This window comes from Schistocerca nitens, chromosome 4 (genome assembly GCF_023898315.1).
Source record: "Schistocerca nitens isolate TAMUIC-IGC-003100 chromosome 4, iqSchNite1.1, whole genome shotgun sequence".
NCBI classification, from domain to species: Eukaryota; Metazoa; Arthropoda; class Insecta; order Orthoptera; family Acrididae; genus Schistocerca; species Schistocerca nitens.
Genome location: NC_064617.1, coordinates 355,290,437 through 355,312,152, shown reverse-complemented (window position 1 = coordinate 355,312,152; position 21,716 = coordinate 355,290,437). Strand labels below are relative to the sequence as shown.

At 40.6% G+C, this 21,716-nt stretch overlaps 1 protein-coding gene across 1 annotated transcript in view; it reads left to right on the top strand.

The window, feature by feature from the left end:
- The window catches only part of LOC126251717 (alpha-protein kinase 1-like), a 122,648-nt gene extending 106,916 nt beyond the window's left edge, over nucleotides 1-15,732 (top strand). Inside the window, exons 5-8 of the mRNA XM_049952312.1 lie at nucleotides 5,204-5,414; nucleotides 6,193-6,618; nucleotides 11,948-12,083; nucleotides 15,133-15,732. Coding sequence (XP_049808269.1) covers nucleotides 5,204-5,414; nucleotides 6,193-6,618; nucleotides 11,948-12,083; nucleotides 15,133-15,224 — 865 coding nt within the window. The 3' untranslated portion in view covers nucleotides 15,225-15,732. The remainder of the gene's footprint in view (nucleotides 1-5,203; nucleotides 5,415-6,192; nucleotides 6,619-11,947; nucleotides 12,084-15,132) is intronic.
- Nucleotides 15,733-21,716: the final 5,984 nt, after the last annotated feature.

Genomic DNA, 21,716 nt, shown 5'->3' with positions numbered 1-21,716 from the left:
TAGTTGTGGATCATAGTACAAGCATGACAGAGCACCGGCACATTTCACTGCTAACATACGATGACATCTTCGTGTCAATATAGCCCAACATGGAAACATGGATACATTCAGTGGGGTCTGTACCTTGACTTCCTACATCACCCGACCTCAATCTTCTGGATATTTCTGTCTGGGGCCATATCAGAAATGAAGTGTAAAGAGCTTCCGTTAATACAGTATAACAAATGAATCAGAACACTGCACAGTATTGTCCAGATTTACAAGATGATTCGAGGGCGTTTGAAATATTTCGTAACTCTCCCCAGAGACGACTGCAAAGTACGATCCAAATGCCAAAGCTGTATGTGGAACTCCTCCTTTAACAGTTACGAGTGCACAGTAAATTGTGAAATGTAATGTCCTGCAGTAATACCGTGTTGAAGTACATCAAGAGAGAAATATGAACTCAGTTGCTTGTGGACTTTATTGAAAAGCTTATATTTCAAATAAATTTGTACTTACTAGAACAATATTTCATAATGAAGTCAGCGGCGGCTCTTATTTAGCGGATCCATGCTTACTGGAAGGTTTTGGCTTCCGTTACCGTAAGGAAAAAGATGTATCAAGAAAATGTTGTTTCGCTATCAGGGGTATATTAACCATCACGACTGCCCTTCTTGACACTTTGTTACGAAGATATGAACAGCAGTACATCTTTCTCAAATAGCATTATATTTTATATTTCGTAATCCTCTTCCTCTCTTCAAGACCTGTTCAAGAATGATCCTTATTGTCATTCAAGTGAACATAACGTTATTACTGTAAAAACGTAACACAATCAGTGCAGCTACCTGGGGTAACCTAATTCGTGTACTTGCGGGAGTCGACAGTAAACAAATGTAAAGGCAAGGAAAATGCGCGCCGGCCGTTCAGTAAACTATCTCCAGCTGTATATTTGTGGGAGTACGATGTTCACCAACGAATAGAAGGTAGAAATGCTACTCGCCAATAGACAGTTTAAGCTCGCAAATCAGTAATTGCAACAATATTTTCTTATTTTCAACATGTGTATGCATAGTACTGCCGGGGAGCATTACGCTTAGCTCCAACCACAATTAAAGGCATAAGAATGATGTAGCTTTTAATCAAAGACTGTCTGTATTGTACACGACATGTCGTTTAAAAGTACTGCAGTAGTGTACTATATGTATTTGTTATTTGCGGTGGTCAGTATAAATGGGACACAATATACAGTGTTTCAGCTGTCACTACCTGTGGGTCTTATGCAACACGCAACGCCTTCAAAAACAGCGCACGAGTTTTTCATATTATATCCCTCACTACGTGAAAACTATTATTCCCACAAGGAAAATGAACAGGACGTTTTTGTAGGAAATTTAATGTAATTAAATTTTGTACTGGGATACATTTTCAATGGAAGCTACGGTTCTACAGTTATTCAAGAACAAAACGTTTGAAGGTCTTTTTTGTACGTTTTTCTACAAAAATTCGAAAACTACAGCATCTAGCAAAAAAGTATCTCAGTAAAAAATTTAGCTATATTAAATTTCCTACAAGAAGCTCCTGTTCATTTCTTCTGTAGGACTAATAGTTTGCATGTAGCATGTGATAGAATATGAAAATTTTGCATATGGTACTTGAAGGCGTTGCGGTTTGCATGAAACCTATACAAGCAGCTGTATCACCCTATATACAGGGTGTAATGGGTATGATTGCAGTTACTTCTAATAGTGACTGAGGACGGTGTGCTGAACATTACATCAGTATTTATGTAATTTTGAGACTAATAATTATAGCTATTACAAGCTGTATGTTTTTAGGTTGGGTAGTACCCCTTTGTACATGAGGCAAGAGCTAGCTTATTTTCCCCGGGGCAGCAGATCAGGAGTTAAAGTGTGGATGCGTGGACGCGAAACGGTTAGTCTGTACTGACAGGCATAGTCCACTTAGTGGTGCAGTTACGACCCTGCAGAAAACATCGTGTCGTAAAGTTCGTAACGTGTTTGTAGGAAGACAGCTAGATGCCGAGAAAAATAATCAGCACACTGACTTGTGTACGTATTAAGATACCACACATAAAAATATCAGTACTTATCCTCGTTACATTCTGTATACACACACTTACGAAAAAAAAAAACACATCACCAAAAAATAATTAATGCAGAGTAATGAAATTTTGGGAATACAATGCCTAGGTAAGATGTTTAAGTACGTAATATTGCAAGGGAACAGGTCAATGTAAGCACAGGATAATCCACTGCAGATGTGATATGCTGGTACATTAATAACCAATGTAACCGCCAGAATGCTGAATGAAAGCCTGCAAACATGTGTGCATTGTGTTGTACAACTGCCGGATGCCAGTTTGTGGGATGGAGTTCCATGCCTGTTGCACTTGGTTGGTCAATAGAGGGATGGTTAATGCTGGTAATCGATGACACTGGAGACTTCGTGAGACAGATCTGGTGCTTGAGATGGCCAAAGCAACATGTCGACCCTCTGTAGAGCATGATGGGCTACAACAGCGGCATGTGGGCGAGCATTGTGGTGTTGGATAACCCCCCCCCCCCCCCCCATGGGATGCTGTTCATGAATGACAGTACAACAGGTCGAATCAGCAGACTGACTTACAAATTTGTAGTCATAGTGCGTGGGATAACCACGTGCTGTTATACGAAATCTCACCCCAGACCATAACTCCAGATGTAGGTCCTGTGTGCCTAGCACGCAGAAGGTTGGTTGCAGGCCCTCATCTGGCCTCCTACTCCTAAACAAGTCACAGCCATCACTGGCACTCATTGTTTGTAATGGTCTGCCTTGACTTGCTTGCTCCATTGTACCGTTCAGAGGAGTCACGTGTGTTCGTGTAAAAAAGAGTACAAGGGAGCGTATGTGGTTTTACGTTGTATATTAGGCTATCGTCATTTTGTGTGCTATAGTCCCATTTGCCCCACACAGTCAGCGTAACACAACAGACCTCCGCCCTATCCTTGAAAGACCTCTCACTTAACACCACTGAAGCTGCCATTGGTGGTGCTTCGGGGTCAGTGAATTACGCGCTACAGGGCAACTGGCTCGGAACTGTCCTTGAAATAAACGATTTGTAACAGTTCGTTGTGTCACTGTGCTGCCAGCTGCTGCACAGATTGCTTCTGCAGATGCAGTACGGTACGCTAGAGCCTTTACATCACACACAGTGTGGTCTTCTGACTCAGTAGTGCCACGTGGGCATCCAGAGCCCAGTCTTCTTGCAACAGTAACTTCTCGTCACCTCCGAATCCAGAAATCATGTACAGTGGCTATTATACTGTCAAGTCTTTCTAAAACATCGCAGAAGGAGCATCTAGCTTCTCGTAGCCCTATTACACTACCTCGTTCAAACTCAGTGATGTGCTGATAATGGCAGCTTCTTTGTCATGTTCAAGAAATTCTTGACTAAATTAACTCGCAACCTCCAGTATCAAAGGCAGCTAACACTCGCAACCGTTACAGTGTGTATTTACAGCAACTTGGATTTCCATCCTCGTAGAAGGACTACTAGCACTATTCATATGCGACTAGTGCGAAATCTGAACAGACATCATCTTTGAGACGTAGAAGCACACATACTAACTTTCGTTTATGTTGCACAACCCGTTCTTGATGTTTGGACATTTTTCCCATCAGTGTATATACCATTAAAACTGCTACACCAAGAAGAAATGCAGATGATAAACGGGTATTCAATTGGACAAATATATTATACTATAACTGACATGTGATTACATTTTCACGCAATTTGGGTGCATAGATCCTGAGAAATCAGTACCCAGAACAACCACCTCTGGCCATAATAATGTTTTTGATACGCCTGGGCATTGAGTCAAACAGAGCTTGGATGGCGTGTACAGGTACAGCTGCCCATGCAGCTTCAACACGATACCACAGTTCATCAAGAGCAATGACTGGCGTATTGTGACGAGCCAGTTGCTCGGCCACCATTGACCAGACGTTTTAAATTGGTGAGAGATCTGGAGAAAGTGCTGGCCAGGGCAGCAGTCGAGCATTTTCTGTATCTAGAAAGGCCCGTACAGGACCTGCAACATGCGTTCGTGCATTATCCTGCTGAAATGTAGGGTTTCGCAGGGATCGAATGACGGGTAGAGCCACGGGTCTTAACCCATCTTAAATGTAACGTCGACTGTTCAAAGTGCCGTCAATGCGAACAAGAGGTGACCGAGACGTGTAACCAATGGCACCCCATACCATCACGCCGGGTGATATGCCAGTATGGCGATGACGAATACACGCTTACAATGTGCGTTCACCGCGGTGTCGCCAAACACGGATGAGACCATCATGATGCTGTAAACAGAACCTGGATTCATCCGAAAAAATGTCGTTTTGCCGTTCATGCGCCCAGGTTTCGTCGTTGAGTACACCATCGCAGGCGCTCCTGTCTGTGATGCAGCGTCAAGGGTAACCGCAGCCATGGTCTCCGAGCTGATAGTCCATGCTGCTGCAAACGTCGTCGAACTGTTCGTGCAGATGGTTGTTGTCTTGCAAACGTCCCTATCTGTTGACTCAGGGATGGAGACGTGGCTGCACTATCCGTTACAGCCATGCGGATAAGATGCCTGTCATCTAAACTGCTAGTGATATAAGGCCGTTGGGATCCAGCACGACGTTCCGTATTACCTTCCTGAACCCACCGATTCCATATTCTGTTAACAGTCATTGGATCTCGACCAACGCGAGCAGAAATGTCGCTATACGATAAACCGCAATCGCGATAGGCTACAACCCGACCGTCATCAAAGGCGGAAACGTGATGGTACGCATTTCTCCTCCTTACACGAGGCATCGCAACAACGTTTCACCAGGCAACGCCGGTCAACTGCTATTTGTGTATGAGAAATCGGTTGGAAACTTTCGTCATGTGAGCACGTCGTAGGTGTCGCCACCGGTGCTACCCTTGTGTGAATGCACTGAAAAACTAATCATTTGCATATTACAACATATTCGTCCTGTCGGTTAAATTTCCGTCTGTAGGGCGTCATCTTCGTGGTGTAGCAATTTTAGTAGCCAGTAGTGTAAATGTATGTATGTGTGTGTGTGTGTCTGTAGATAAGAAGTCCTATATCAAGAATTGTGATTTGTAAGCGTGGGAGTGTGTAACGGTATGGAGCCCGTGACGTTGACTGGGTGTGCCCCCTGCTCGCAGACACATGCCGGCCATGGAGGTGATGGGACCCGTGGTGGTGCCGCTGCCGGGCCCCGTACAGCTGCCCCTGCAGTTCCACGGCGCGCACATGCAGCCGCAGCCACAACACCGCCCCAGGCCGCAACCGCAGCCGCAGCCGGAGGAGCAGGCGGTGCCGCTCCACATCCTGGAGGCGCTGCGCGTCCCCATACAGGTGGCCGAACTGCAGCAGGTACCTCACCACTCCCTCTTCTCTATCTGCCGCATGCTCACTGCTCACTCTGCTTGGGCGCAAATACCGAGTACCACCTGGTTCCAAGCATACATTCGTAATAGTTGGGAAGGCTCGATTAGTGTCAGACAATATGCTTTTTCGAAATCATGATATTCTGTGAAGACTGTATTTGAACAAGCTTCATCCCAAACAATATTATGATACTTTACTTAACAGAATTTTAAAATTCCATGTCATGAGAATATACATTTGTTGACTTTTTAGGATTCTGTACCTCAATCGGTAAAAAAGGAACCCTTACATGATCGCTTTATAGTCTGTTTCTCTGCCTGTCTGTCAGACTTTTCCCTTTTTCTCAGGAGTGGGTAGATGCATCAAATTGAAATTTATGTCACATACTAAGGACTATAGTCCTTTGGTGGTGGCACATATTTTGGTATCCAGAAACTCACTCATTGAAACCTATAGGGTACTTGGCTACTTCTCCTAGACGTAGAATCACTAACTTTCCCAAGAAGAAGGGCTTCACAGTACAGGAAAAGGGGAAAAAATAAGAAAATTGTTAATTTATGCGATTGCAGTCTTTCTGGGCGTATTCCACTGATGAATTCTTCTCGGATTATCAGCCGAGTGGTGGCGTCGTCTTGTCGCAACGTTTCAATGAGTTTCTGACTTCGCCAGAAGATGATGAGTACGAAAGCCGTAACAAAAACCGCCTCATCGAGGAATGTAAAGAGCACGTTTTTAGCACTCATACTTTTCGTTTCCTCAACAGGGTCCTGCGGAGATGCAGCGCATCCCGATCCAGATAACGGAGGTGCACGAGATCCCGGAGGTGCAGCTGCGCCAGGGCCCGGGCCGCATCCCGCCGCAGGTGGTGGCGGAGATGCGCGCCGCCGTGCAGATGGCCGCTGCGGAAGCCGCCGCAGCTGCCGCCCGCAGGCCCCCGCAGCCGCAGCCGCCGCAGAGGCCCGTGCCAGCGTCTGAGGCGCAGCTGCGCGCCCACCTGGAGGCGCAGGCGCAGGCGCAGGCGCAAGCCCAAGCACAGGCGCAGGCGCAGGCGCAGCAGGCCCGCCGCATGCCGCCGCAGCTGCAGCTGGCCGAGGCCCACCAGATCCCCATGCACATGTTCGAGGCACAACAGATCCCCGTCCAGGTCGCCGAGGGACAGGTCTTCGAGGCCCACCACGTGCCGATGCAGGTACGTTCCATATTCACCACCCACTGAAGTGTATGATCCTGGCTTTGCAATTGAAAGTCAGAGTTCCTTGACCATTTTACCAACAATTCACATCTATAGTTTGCTCAAGAAGTCTCCACATGACCAGCTCAAAAATATACAGGGGGAAAGCTTTGAGTGGTGATAGTATGGTATGCTGGGGTACCACATGAGAAAAGTTTGTGGCAATTGATACCAGAAGCAGCGGGACATTCATCCACAGCAGGAACATCATTGCACGCATACCAATCACGCTACCCTTGAGAACCACGCCCCCTGGAGCGGCAGCGCCATCAGGAAGAGAGGCGCCAGCTAATGTAACTGTGCACGAGCAAACTTTGTCGGTTAAAAGTTGTAAATCATTGTAAGCCTTGCTACGGAGATCCTGTAGAGCGTTCGTTGCATCTTCAAGTCTTCAATTCAGATAGAAATAATGGCCGACAGATAGACACTGATTAGTCTTCATTAGAAACAGAACAGTGAATAGAATTATCATGTCTGGACAGAGACTGCCTCCCTAGATATTTGAATTCTGTTAGTTTGAAACTGCTCTTGGAATAGTACCTCAAGACAGAAGATTAATTTTCTTCCGATTGTAGTTCAGAGGATATTATTTGTTCGTGTCCATGGAACTATAGTCAATGCAGGATAGATAGGCTAAAACTGCAACCTACCAGTCTTTTTCAGCCGGCCGGGGTGGCCGAGCAGTTCTAGGCACTACAGTCTGGAACCGCGCAACCGCTACGGTCGCAGGTTCGAATCCTGTCTCAGGCATGGATGTGTGTGATGTCCCTAGGTTAGTTAGGTTTAAGTAGTTCTAAGTTCTAGGGGACTGATGACCTCAGAAGTTAAGTCCCATAGTGCTCAGAGCCATTTGAACCATTTAGTCTTTTTCAGCAGCAGCGAGATTTCCGGCAAGTGGACTCCCTCTGTTCACAACAGATAGTATTTATGATTCTGTACAAAAAACTTCAAATGATTGTATGCTCTTTTCTTAACCATACCTGACATACAGCTGTTTGAAAATCACAGACATCAGTCACCATGAAGCCATTTCTGGCCACCGATGTCACCCAATCTTTCTCCATTAAATTACTCTTTGTGGGGCTGGATAAAGAGTGAAGTCTACAAGTGCAGAGTGGTCAACAAGGAGGAACTTCTCACTCATGTTTTACATATTTGTGCTCAAGCGAAAGACCACTCAAATGAGATGAGATTAGCAAGAGGGCAGCTGCCTCCAAGTCCGCCCCTGGTAACTGAGTGGTCAGCATGGCAGAATGTCAGTCCTACACCTGGCGAACGGTCTACCAATGGGAGGCCCTACCCACATGACATTTACATTTTAGCTGCCTTCAAGAACTACAGACTGCATTGCAGTTGATGGTGGACTATCTGAACATCTTTTCTGAGGAAATGTAGACAATTAAAAAAAAAAAAAAATTACATCACAATGTTTCATTTACTGTCATCTGCATGTGTCCTGCTCCCCATTGTTTTCAACAGCTTCCTCAGAAACTTTTAAGAACAAGACATATGTTCTTATGACGTTTTTTGTTCAGAATCACTAATACTGTCACTCCTCAAAGCATGTACCTTTCCTGGACACTTTCAGTGAGGTATCTGAATGTCTGTGGAGGAATAGCAGACTCTCCTAGCTCTACTCATAATGGCAGTAGTGTTCCCCTGGCGTTAGTTAAACTCACACCATTCTGTCTGATTGCTGTGTGATACAGCGTGATTCATCACTCCAAACCACTTGTTTTCAGTCAACCACACTCCTATGGCATCGCTCTGTACACCACCGTAAGTGTCGCTTAGACTAACTACAGAAATGTGTGGCTCAAGAGCAACTGCTTGTCCATTTTACCCCATTATTTGTAACTCCCTACACACACTTTGGGCACTTTGGGACTCACATGTGGTTTCTTCCACTGATTTCATTCAATTTTTTACGACCACCCTCCACAGTGTTTGGTCTGAGCAAATCAGTACATGAAGTCTGCCTGCTCTTGTTTTAGCTGTGGTTGTTCCTTCATTTCCACTTCAAAATCACAGTCCATTTGGGCAGCTTTTGAAGGGTTGAAATGTCTATGATGGATCTGTTACTCAAGTGAATCCAGTGATAGTCCATATTGGAAATCACTGAGCTCTTCTGGCCTACCAGTTCTGCTATTACTGCTTCTCTATTCACAACAAATGGTCATTTTCACATTACATGGGGTGTCCAGACACTTTCTGTGAGGTAGTGTATGTACACAGTGCATAAGTATATGCAAAATTGTGTCTTTCACCTCCAGTCCAACCTGTCATCATACAGAGCATCTCAGATGTTAAGCTTTGAAAGGCTTCCACAATACTTTTACACAATCATTCGTTAGTCTTGTACGAACATTGAGCCATGGGAGACTTCATTAATCCCCATGCTGAGTTTTCTGGCTTGCTAAAGTCCCAGCTAAATGGTGCCAATTTCAATGGTGGCTGAGATATTGCTGAATCATGCTTAATCCAGTGGCATTCAAACTGTTTGCCAAGAACATCACATACATGAACACCAAAGTGAGATGGGGTTCCGTCCTGTTGTAACTATATGTGACTGATGATTCCCTTGTCTTCCAGTAGAGGTGTTAACCACATTTCCAAAGTGTTAAAATAAGTTTCAATTCATTTATCCCTCACAACAATATGCTGAGAACATGTATCGTGTTTACGTCTTGACCCCTATCATATCATGACACAGCTTCATTTTCAACTCTTGCACATAATATGGATTATCCTTAGACCAGAAACCCACAGTCATCATGTGTAAATTGCAACATATCACAAATTTATCAGAAAATACCACTCTTAAGCTAAATGTGTTGTATGGAAAGCATGAGGCTATGAGTTCACCTTTCCATGTCATAATCATATAATTCATTTATCAACATCCCTCTACATTGTTTCATCTTCAAATCTTTTTCAATGTGCTCCTCAATATCTCACCACATTACTTGAGATTCAAGCATTCTTTTATTTGCATAAAAGCAGGTACACCAATACAATGACTATTTCATTTCTAAAATAACTATTTTGTTCCCCAATTGTACAAAGTCAAAAGGGTAGAACGACTTCAGAGAAACACATAATGTACCACAATCACTTTTTCCCTCACTAGTTCTTTCAAAGAATGTATTTGGAAAGAGCAGTTGTGTGTACTCATCTGTACAATCTCAAATTTCTCTAATTTTCCTGTTGTGGGTGGTAAACTCATTACACAGAAAAATTAGTTATCCTGTTAAAAGAATACACTGACAGCTTTAGAGAGCAGCAGATGATTTAGAGTTGTTACCAAGTGGCCACATGACTCTTTGCCACTGACATGATTCATGGCAGTTCAGTGTAGTAATCTGGATCAACATGGAAATGTGACAGAATGGGAGAGGGCAGCTATTGTGTATGGACGTGCTCATGACTGTGCTATGAATGAAGATGCCCAACTTCTTGGCACATCAACGCATACTCTATAATGTGTCTGCAAGGAATGGCATGCCACTCGGAGTGGTTTTAAATAGATTCTGACTGGCAGGGAACACAGTCAATGACAGTAGATTTCAAACAAGACAAGAACTGATCTGGCACTGTACACAGCTTCTTCTCAACCAGGTTCCAAGTGAACATGTGACGAAACTGCGTGATTTACAATTTTGGGGTTGCATAATTCACAAAAGACTGTTCCCCACGGTGGGTCACACATATGCTCGGTGATACACACAGTAACTGGACTGTAGCCAACCTGAGTAATGTAGCCTGGTCCACAAAGTTAAGATTATTCCTCTTTGCAAATGACACAAGATGTCAAGTGCACTAATTTCCCAATCAGGTATTCAGACCACTTTTGTGGAGGGTGTAGTTCTCATTGAAGGTATCTCTGTGATATTCTGAGAATATTCATACTATGAGCTGCGCCCACTTACTCAGGTTACAATGAGCATGAACGTGGATGTTCATTTAAACATTCTCAGTGATCAGGTGTTGCCCTATTTTCTACATCTCCATTATGAGTATGGCATGGGTACTCTCTTCTTCCATGATGACAACAGTCATGCTCACAGGGCTGCATGAATATTGTCCTGGTTTGATGAACACTGAGGCACCCTGTTACCCCCCATTTGACCTGCTAAATCAACCAATGTTCATCTAACAGGAAAGTCTGTGACTATTTGGAACACTGGGTGAAACTTACATCCATGCAGTTTGGTGGGGCCACAGGATCTAATCATTAATTAGTGGCATCAGCTGGATATGGCTTACTGACAAAATCTGTAGACCTCCACACTGGCATTATCAAGACTAGAGGTGGTGTTTCAATGTCTTATCAAATGTGCTTACAGTTACATGAGTGCCATGGTGTCCCTGGGAATATAGTGATGTTTAGTTTTCGAAAAGGCAGGTAGAGTTAGGGACTCAGAGTTGAGAACTAATCATTGTGTGTACTGTGACCTAGAATTTACTACATTTACAACAAAACTAGTCACCTTCCATAATGACTCACACCATCTTGATACTGGAATCAGACTGCTATAGACACCCTTTTGAGCAAATATACTAAAGGCATCTTTAGACTGAGGGATGGATTGTCTTGCATGTCTGTGCGTCCCATATGGTTGTTAAATGTATAACTCCATAGTCTGTCCCTCATTTTTCTTCTAATTTGCTTCAGATGGTTTTATGCAATGTGGGAAACTGTTCCTCGGTTTGAATTAATGTGCTGGAAGCTAGTCTATAAAGAATGAGTAACTGACATTGTCACATTTGTGGGAGTTGAACATTGGTTATTGTGCAGAATTGTGCCTGCAATGTAATATAGTACATTTGATGCAATGGGATGCACATCCACAAACAGTGGCGGCAACAGTAACACTTTGTTAGGGAATGCACATATCACATCTGAGTATCCTTCTGGTTTTATATGCTAATAAACATTTCCTGATCAGCCTATGGATATTTTGACAATTTACCCGTACTTGTAGTAATGGTTTTGTGGTGGTTAACACTGTCTGATTTCTCAATTTCCAATTACTGTGGAAGTATGGTCTGAAATTGCTTATGGTCAACCAAAACTGGTTATCAAGTTACTATAGGATTGTATTATTATCAAGACTATTAAAATTTGTAGTTATGTGCTATACGACATGACAGGATGTTTAGTTTTGCTGCATGAAACATGTACATTGATATCAGGGCTTTATAAACTGATTCTGAAACATAAACTGTTGAGTGTATGAAGTGAACTTGTACTTTATTGACATGTGGGGTCTTTGTGTTGTTGCAGATGGCTGAGGAGGCAGAAGCACGCTCTGCACAGGAGGCTGGTGGCATGCCACTAGAGGCAATGCAGATGCCCTACCAGAGGCTCGTTCCGCCGCCTCCACAGCCACAGCCACACCAGGGGCCTGCCCGTCCACATTGTAAGTAATTATACCATCTGCTGACTCTGAGTATGTCCTGACTCTTACACAAAACACTATCAGTATGTAGAGATAGCACACAACAATGTAGCCTGTACCTACACAGATGGCATTGTAGGGCAGGGGATAATGGTAATGGTGATATTACACTGTGCGTGGTCTCTGCGTGGTAGGGGAGGCACAATTCAACAGCTTCTAAGCTATAGCAAGTGAGTCTGAAAATGATCATATGTCAGTACAACTAATAATTCGACAAATCAGTACTCTCTGGCTAGAGTAGTGAATCAGTGCACAAACAGCTGAGGTGGTTGCTCCTAATGGGCAAAACACACAGCCCATCAGATGACAGCAAACAGCATTCTTTGATTGGGGTGGACTCACTCAGTGCTGAGGACATGAATGCATTTCTGTGCAAGTGCATAGCTAAATTTTGTGAGCTCTTCAAGTTTTGGCAAAATATTACAATTCCAGTTTTAATCATTGTGGATATTTGGCCAGTTTCAAATACAATATCACTTTAATCATTTTCATTTCTCTAATATTTTTACCTTATATTTCAGAATGAAATTATTTCCCCTGCCACTGAGAGACTAAATGAAAAATAGGATCGTTTTTTATATTTATTGTGTGTGTGTGTGTCAACTGATTTGATTTGATAACATATTATGCTTCATATCACATATTCTCATCTTTGTCTGTACTGCCTGTGTTTCTTTATATTGTTCCTTTTATTTCTAAGTTCTCTGCTTCTGGATGTCTAAGAATGTAGCCTACTAAACAATTCCTACTGCTGATATCATATTACCCAATTCTTCCATTGTCTCCTTGTGTACTTACACAACCTAGTGATATCTTGCTCCATAAGTAGCAGATTTCATTTTCTCCTTAGTGCATCTCCTCTAATCTTGATGTTCAGCAATTGTTCTTTTTTCTATGACTCATCTCATTGTGATTTTTGTACTTCTATGCCTACAATCTGTCATTGCCATAGACCTTCAGCTCATAAAGGCCTACCAACTTAAAGCTAGAAGACCATATCATTCATAAACACTTATATAAGTATTCAAAAAACAAAGATGATGTGACTTACCAAACGAAAGCGCTGGCAGGTCGATAGACACACAAACATACACACAAAATCGACCTGCCAGCGCTTTCGTTTGGTAAGTCACATCATCTTTCTTTTTAGATATATTATTTTTCCCACGTGGAATGTTTCCCTCTATTATATTATATAAGTATTCAGTTCTTCGTGAAATTTCCTTTCAATTTCCTTGTTTCTTCTTCAGTACATACACTAACTGACAAAGAGTAAAGCACTCAAAAGGAGAGGAGGAAACACTGCAGTGATCACAAAATCAATATACAAAGAAAGAGGCAGCATAACATTGCAAACCCTCTGGCCTGGATACATGCACTGATTCAGTTGGGAAGGGTGTAAGGAAGCAAGTGTATCCTCTCCTGAGGCAAATCACCCTTGATATTCTAGATACTATCACTGGGACAAAGTAGATATCTGAAATGGTCCTCACAAATATTCTATTTGGGACAGATCTGGGGATCTAGATGGCCACAGGGTTACCTCAGGATCATGTAGGCAGTTCTGAAACACACATTCCATTTGTCAATGAGCATTGTCCTGTTGAAAAATGGCTTCGTGATACTTTCGTATGTGTGGCAACATGTGAGGACACATGACATCTGTGACACTGTTGTGCTATCAAGTTCCCTCAATCAGTACCGAACCTGACCTGATGTCATACCTGATGGCTCCCCACACTGTGATGGTGGGAGTAACACTGTTCAGCCTCTCCTAAGCATTGGATAATTGGGATGTTTCTCCAGGTGCCTACCTTACTTACCAATGATAGTCATCCAGCATAGTTCAGGACTGCGATCCATCACTGAACACAGTGCAACACCATTCATCATCAGTCCTTGCTCCTCAATCATGGTACTAATCCAAACAAAGCCTTTTTTTGTGGTGTTAATGGCAGCCTATGCATGGGTCAGTAATTTGTTCGATATTCTGGTTGCTAGCAGCATCCAACAAATGGTGATGGATGACTCAGTAAGTTGCTGGGAGTCCATTACTTGTTCTCAGGTGACAGATGCAGATGTGCATGGGTTGTACACAATACAGTGATCCTCCCTTGTGGGGATCAGACATGGTTTACCAGAACCTTGATAATGAGTATGCATACTCTCACATTTCCGTGCAGTCGAACATCAGGCCTCTTCACATCAGAATGTCTCACAAATCTGGATATTGCAAGATTCAACCAGCCAGCCAAAAGGAGACACACAATGATGCTCTTTCAAACTCTCTTAAGTGCTGATAACTCTCTTTCTCATGAGCACGCAGCATCTCTGTGTCCTTCACAGTGATCATTCAGCATCTAATGCTGTTCACACTCCTATATACACTACCAGGCCTGGGAACAACACTAAACATGAACAACTGTAATGCACTCCACTGATCAGTCTACATCTCACAGAGAAATGTGTCATTCAGGTACTGTGAGATGGTGTGCACATGTACAAATCTACATTGACATCTGACCATGTCTCCTGAATGCTGCACTTTTTTTGTTGGGCTGTGTGAATTAAACAGATGTGGTAACAACCTTTCAACCTAATTAAGACTTTATTAATATGGACTTGTTTGTGGCAAACCACTTTTCAGCAGAGACAAGTACAGCACAAAAACTATAAGCTTCTGTATGAACTACAACAGTTCACAATAAGTCATGAAAATTTCCCAATAAATATTGTATTGGTGCAAAAATTTCTCTGCAATATCTTCATTAACTAGAATATTGTTAACAAACCTTTATTTATGTGCTGTTGGAGTAGTGGGGAACAAGGATATGCTTGACATTCTTTTGTTAATTATTTACCATTCAGAACCATTACATGTGCCTAACTGTTGAGTAAGCATATTATATATACACATTTCAGCCATATAGAGTATCATGCTTCTGTGAAAGACTTTCCACTGTCATGACACTTTGTGTGATTTGTGAAAAAGTAACTGATTTGTTTGCAGATGTGCATCCACGATCTGTGCGCAGTGTGGATCAGGTGTTCCACAAGCGTGACAAGCGTGTGCGCAGGTGCGCCTGTGACTGTGCCTGCTGAAGTTCTTTAGAAATGGTGCGAAGGTCATCTTCAAGATCTCGCCACAGCGATATTGTCGCTTGCATCCCTGAGAGAACTTACTATCCATAGATTTTTTTACTATAATTACTTGTCTCTGTAGAAGTCTGATTCTCATTTTAATGCTCCTTTTACATTTAGCTGATAATGTAGACCATAGTACCTTGACTTAGAAATGTAAATACATACATTAAATTCTGAATTAAAGTTAATCTCAGCATCAAACAATGATAATCTCATTCTGCTGCTGGATGCACTGATATTAGGAAAGATTTATAAACTCTTCAGTATTTCCAGTATGTTTGTAACATCACATTTGTATTATGGTAATTGACATATTGTATATTCTGTTAAGTGGAAAACTGTCAAAATAAATACTGAATAAACAAAATTCTAGAACGTCACTGATGTACAAATCATAAGTGTTGTGATATACCATTAATTGTGAAATACATTGGAACGGTAATACATACATGTAATAAATGTCCAAAATGTTTTATAATTGTTATGTAAAAATAAAGTTAATTTTTTTCAAAAAAATTTGCAAAGAGTCTAGTTTCATTAGTACTTTTATATTTTGATAATAAGCAAATCCTTTCTGAAAAATTAATGAATGTTATTTTCATTATCTTTCACATGATCTCACATTATAATGAAATAAACCCCTAGTCACTTTTTCCACATCATACACATTGCAGTGCACTTATAAAATACACCAATGAGCCAAATGCTGAGATCACTGCCCACCATCAGATTGAATGCCACCTGAGTGGTGTTACCAGCATGTGACGTGGTAAGGAAAGAATGTTTATTTATTGCTTATTTAGCCTGATCAGATTAGGGGCTTAAGGCCCCTCAGACAGATGATCAGGAACAACACATACCAAAGATATTAGGAACAGATTCCCAAAAATAATAGTAATAATAATAATTGATGATAACAAGAATAACATCAACAATGATAATAATAACAATAACAACATCAGTAATAGTAAAGGGCATTTAGAATTACTTTGTAGAACATCTGAAGCCCTGTTTAGTATTTTCATAGGTGGGCTACATAAAGGAAGAGGAAAAAATGAAATGTCAGTAATAGTGGCTGTTAGAAAAGAACAGAATATAAAAAGATAACTTGCTGACAAATGGTAGGGCAAAGTAAGGAAGGAGGGGCTGATGAGAGTGAGCTGTATAGAATGTGGGACATATGGCTATTATGATAGACGGTGGACTATTAACTGTCTTTTGAAAGGATTTTAATTTCTTTGATATATTGAGGAACATTGTTCCAAAGTCAGGTTCCTGATACAGAAAATGAATTAGAGAACATGGCAGTGTTACATGATGGTAGAGGAGGAATTTTACTTTGTTGGGAATGAATATTACTGTGTGTTGTTCAGACAGTAGAGTAAGAGTTGAAGACAAATAAGAGGATTTGCAGCGTTTGAGAAGATAGAGCAAAAATAGAGTATGATAGTCTCTATGCTTATTGGCACATAACCATGATAAGTGTTCATGGGCTGGTGTGATATGGTCAAAAAATCATATACCACAAATGTATCATACACAAGCTACATCACCAGTTCCAGCCTGTGTGAACTTTTGTACAAAAATTCTTCAATAGTGGTGTCACTATAGTCAAGTATGGGAATTATTAGTATCTCTATTATCTTAGTTTTAAGCTTGAAAGGAAATACATTTTTTTATTTCTGTAGTGAGTGAAGTGATGCTGACACCTTCTTACAGACTGCAGTTGTGTCTTCTGTCCAGTCTAAGTAATGGTCCAGAATTATTCCCAAGTTCTTTGCAGAGGAAAGAAAGGTTATCACTGTGCCATTTAGGGTTAATGATTGAAGAGATTCTCTGAACTTAGAGAGAAGAGAGATTATATAATGGTAAGACAGAGATTTAGGAACCAGGTTTTAAACTGTAAGACATTTCCAGGGGCAGTTGTGGACTCTGACCACAATCTATTGGTTATGAATTGTAGATTAAAACTGAAGAAACTGCAAATAGGTGGGAATTTAAGGAGATGGGACCTGGATAAACTGAAAGAACCAGAGGTTGTACAGAGTTTCAGGGAGAGCATAAGAGAACAATTGACAGGAATGGGGGAAATAAATACAGTAGCAGAAGAATGGGAAGATCAGTTTGGATTCCGTAGAAATGTTGGAACACGGGAGGCAATACTGACCCGACGACTTATCTTAGAAGAAAGATTAAGGAAAGGCAAACCTACATTTCTAGCATTTGTAGACTTAGAGAAAGCTTTTGACAATGTTGATTGGAATACTCTCTTTCAAATTCTGAAGTTGGCAGGGCTAAAATACAGGGAGTGAAAGGCTATTTACAATTTGTACAGAAACCAGATGGCAGTTATAAGAGTCGAGGGACATGAAAGGGAAGCAGTGGTTGGGAAGGGAGTGAGACAGGGTTGTAGCCTATCCCTGATGTTATTCAATCTGTATATTGAGCAAGCAGTAAAGGAAACAAAAGAAAAGTTCGGAGTAGGTATTAAAATCCATGGAGAAGAAATAAAAACTTTGAGGTTCGCCGATGACATTGCAATTCTGTCAGAGACAGCAAAGGACTTGGAAGAGCAGTTGAACAGAATGGACAGTGTCTTGAAAGGAGGATATAAGATGAACATCAACAAAAGCAAAATGAGGATAATGGAATGTAGTCGAATTAAGTCAGGTGATGCTGAGGGAAGTAGATTAGGAAATGAGACACTTAAAGTAGTAAAGGAGTTTTGCTGTTTGAGGAGCAAAATAACTGATGATGGTCGAAGTAGAGAGGATATAAAATGTAGACTGGCAATGGCAAGGAAAGCATTTCTGAAGAAGAGAAATTTGTTAACATCGAGTATAGATTTAAATGTCAGGAAGTCGTTTCTGAAAGTATTTGTATGGAGTGTAGCCATGTATGGAAGTGAAACGTGGACGATAAATAATTTAGACAAGAAGAGAATAGAAGCTTTCGAAATGTGGTGCTACAGAAGAATGCTGAAGATTAGATGGGTAGATCACATAACTAATGAGGAGGTATTGAATAGAATTGGGGAGAAGAGAAGCTTGTGGCACAACTTGACTAGAAGAAGGGATCGGTTGGTAGGACATGTTCTGAGACATCTAGGGACCACCAATTTAGTGTTGGAGGGCAGCGTGGAGGGTAAAAATCGAATAGGGAGACCAAGAGATGAATACACTAAGCAGATTCAGAAGGATGTAGGCTGCAGTAGGTACTGGGAGATGAAGAAGCTTGCACAGGATAGAATAGCATGGAGAGCTGCATCAAACCAGTCTCAGGACTGAAGACCACAACAACAACAAGAGGTAATAAGTCTTTTGTAAGTTACAAAAATGGAGACCATCATATCAGTTAGTCATGGATTTCAATAAATCTTCGGTATTTTGTAGAGAGATCTGTTCTGAGTACTTAACTACCTGATTTTCATGCAGCGACCCCTAGTTTCCTAGGAAATATATGTTAAAGTTTCATCTGTACCTCCTATATCCATACTATCCATCACATTTCAACCATCCAAGCATAGCAGAGTGGCTAAGATTCACAGCTACCATACTGGCAGTATGTGTCCAAATCCTGCCAATCTACTTTTTTTCAATTTCATTGTACAAAATATCATTAAATAATATATGTTGTGCAAAATTATTCAAGAATAGTCATTTTCACCATAATAATTTCATTAATAAATCAATCATTGCAACAAACTTTGACAAATGTGCATTCCGTTTGTTACAGAACAGATTATAGCATTGACTTACTCCCTATCAGTTGCATTTCTTGTTGTGCTAAAACAGAATTCCAGATGGTGTTTGTGGCAGGAGCAACAAGCACTCAGAGTCATAGAACACCACACACATTTAATGAAAGCTACTGTTTTGGAGGCACAAGGATTTTTCAAAAGCAATAATGCAAAACAAAATACATTTAAATCAAAAAGACAACTTCTTTTCAATCATTTTTGATGCAAACCACACACATTTAATCAGTCCTCTGAATGAAGGAGCACTAAATTGATGCAGACTTAAAGAATGTTTTTTTTTCTGGGATCTTCATTTGAAGCGATTTCTCTATTTTAGTCTCTAGCAAGTAGGAAATATTTTGATTTTTCTTTTTTTTTTTTTTTTTTTTTTTGTGAAAAGTTTAACCTGTCTGTAAAAAGAGATATCATAGGGCTGGTAATATGGAGTAAATTTGGATGGGATTACTTTTATGATGTAGGTGCATGGTTCTCTTTCATCTGCAAAGATTTTATCATGAAGTGTCTGATCAGTCTGCTGTCCCCACAAATCAATACTGTAAAGAAATTTTTCTTGTCCCATGTACAGAAGGTGAAAGATCTTTAAAAACTTTCACACAGTTTTTTCATCAGCCTCCCTGATTTCATGCAGCTCACAATCACATTTATGAGTCAACATGTCAACCCGTTTTTCAACAATCTGACCAAATTTCCTGAATGGTTCTTCCATACATAAGAAAACATAAGGGAATTTCTTCTTGATGGAGTTATAGTATAATGTGCTGTGAGGGGATGACTAGTCTGGTTTAACTCTTTTTCTTTCTACACAGGAATGATTTTCGTTCATTGTTCTGCAAGTGATCTGTTGTACATCAATTGGTACTGATAGCTGGTTTGATCAGTATTAATTACGTAATTGAAGTCAAATTAATGATGAGTACTTTCATCTCCATCTGGGATTATTATGCAGCTAGTAATGCTTTGTCATTGTTTCTAACTCTTTGGAGTTGTCTAAATATTTGAAATAGGAAGTAAAATGGGAACACACATCTAAGAAGATGCATTGTAATTATTTATGTTTTAATGTAATTACTATGGTGAAAATTCCCATTTTTGAATACTTTTCCATGAAATATACTATTTAATAATATTAAGCATGATGGAAAAAAATATTGTACATGGGGAAGATTTGAAAATGTATTTTCAGCATGTTACCCTTGAACTTTAGCCACTGCACTATGCTTGTTTGGTCATAACATTTGGATATAGAAGGTAAGCATGAAATTTTAACATCAACTTTTTTCAAAATTGTGAAAATCCACTAGTTAAGTACCCAGGACAGGTCCCTCTACAACTTATTAGAGACTCTTCAAAATCCATGACTAATAGGTCTGATAGTCCCATTGTAAGATTGCTTGTGTTTTAGATGGGTTTAGTTTCAAACCTATGTTCTGTGCTTGTAAGGGCAAGTAAATTGGCATTTTAGTACCGGATGGCTGAGCACAGATTTGTTGGATTTGCACTTCTATATAACCAAATGTTGTCAGTGTATAGATGATATTTACAGTGGGAGACAATGCTTGACACATCATTAAGGGGCTCCGGAATGCCCTATACTTGCAATGTTAAAATAACGCTTATAAATTACATCTTTCCTCACAAAGTATTTGAGGTAGGAAGTTGAACTTTTTACAGATTATTTATTGGAATATGGGCTACAACTTAACACAGGGATTTTACAAAATTTTAGTTCAGTTATTAAAGATGTTTTTTTTCAATTGTAATGAAAATTCACAACATTTTTTTGCAATTTTTTATTTATATATTCAAAAATATACAGTTTTTTGGAAAAAGGCTGTGTTAAATTATGCAGAAGGTACTGTGTAATATTTACTGAAAGTTTTAAACAAATATGTTTGGAAGATCCTTAGAAAACATGTAATTAGTATGAGAAAATAAAAGTTTTGAGAATCGAGCGACAAAGATTGGATTAACTTTTTAGTGCATTCCAGGTCTATAGGATGGATTATCTTCATCCTCTGCAAACTCGTCCTCCAGCTTCCTCTTGTTCCTCCTCCTGTTTACTCTTGCTTGTATTTCTAGACTCTTTACAGCCCTGTCTGCAGCCCGAAGGCATTCCTTGTCTAAAGCAAGCATCGCTCGTACCATGTTAGAACCTATCTTCATTCCCATATTTCTAAATACCTTGCACCTTACAATGTTGCCATCATTGAGGATTTCTAATAACTTTACTTTTACTCATTATTATACTTCAACAAAACAGAGACTCAAGAAACAGAATTAATTACGAATATTTTCGAGATAACGACAGAGTAAATAAACATGAAACAATCGACAATCACACCAGTGAGATATATTGAACCATCACAGGTTAGCCACAACACATACTTTATCTCACATCACTAAAATGTACCTGATGAACACGGACGTTAATAATAACACCATTTGACAGCAGTTTAACAGCGCCACAGTGGGTCACGCCCATGTAGAACACATTTCAAAAAAAATTTAAAAATAGTTGTAGTCTTCAGAATTGAATAAATTATATATCTATTAAAAGGTAATAGTCTGCAGATTCAGAAAATGCAAAAAGTAAAAATTGAACTTTTCATGATTTTGAGCCTTTCCGGAGCCCCTTAACATGAAATGATAAGGGTAATGGATCCAATGCTGGTCTTCGTAGAGCACCTGAT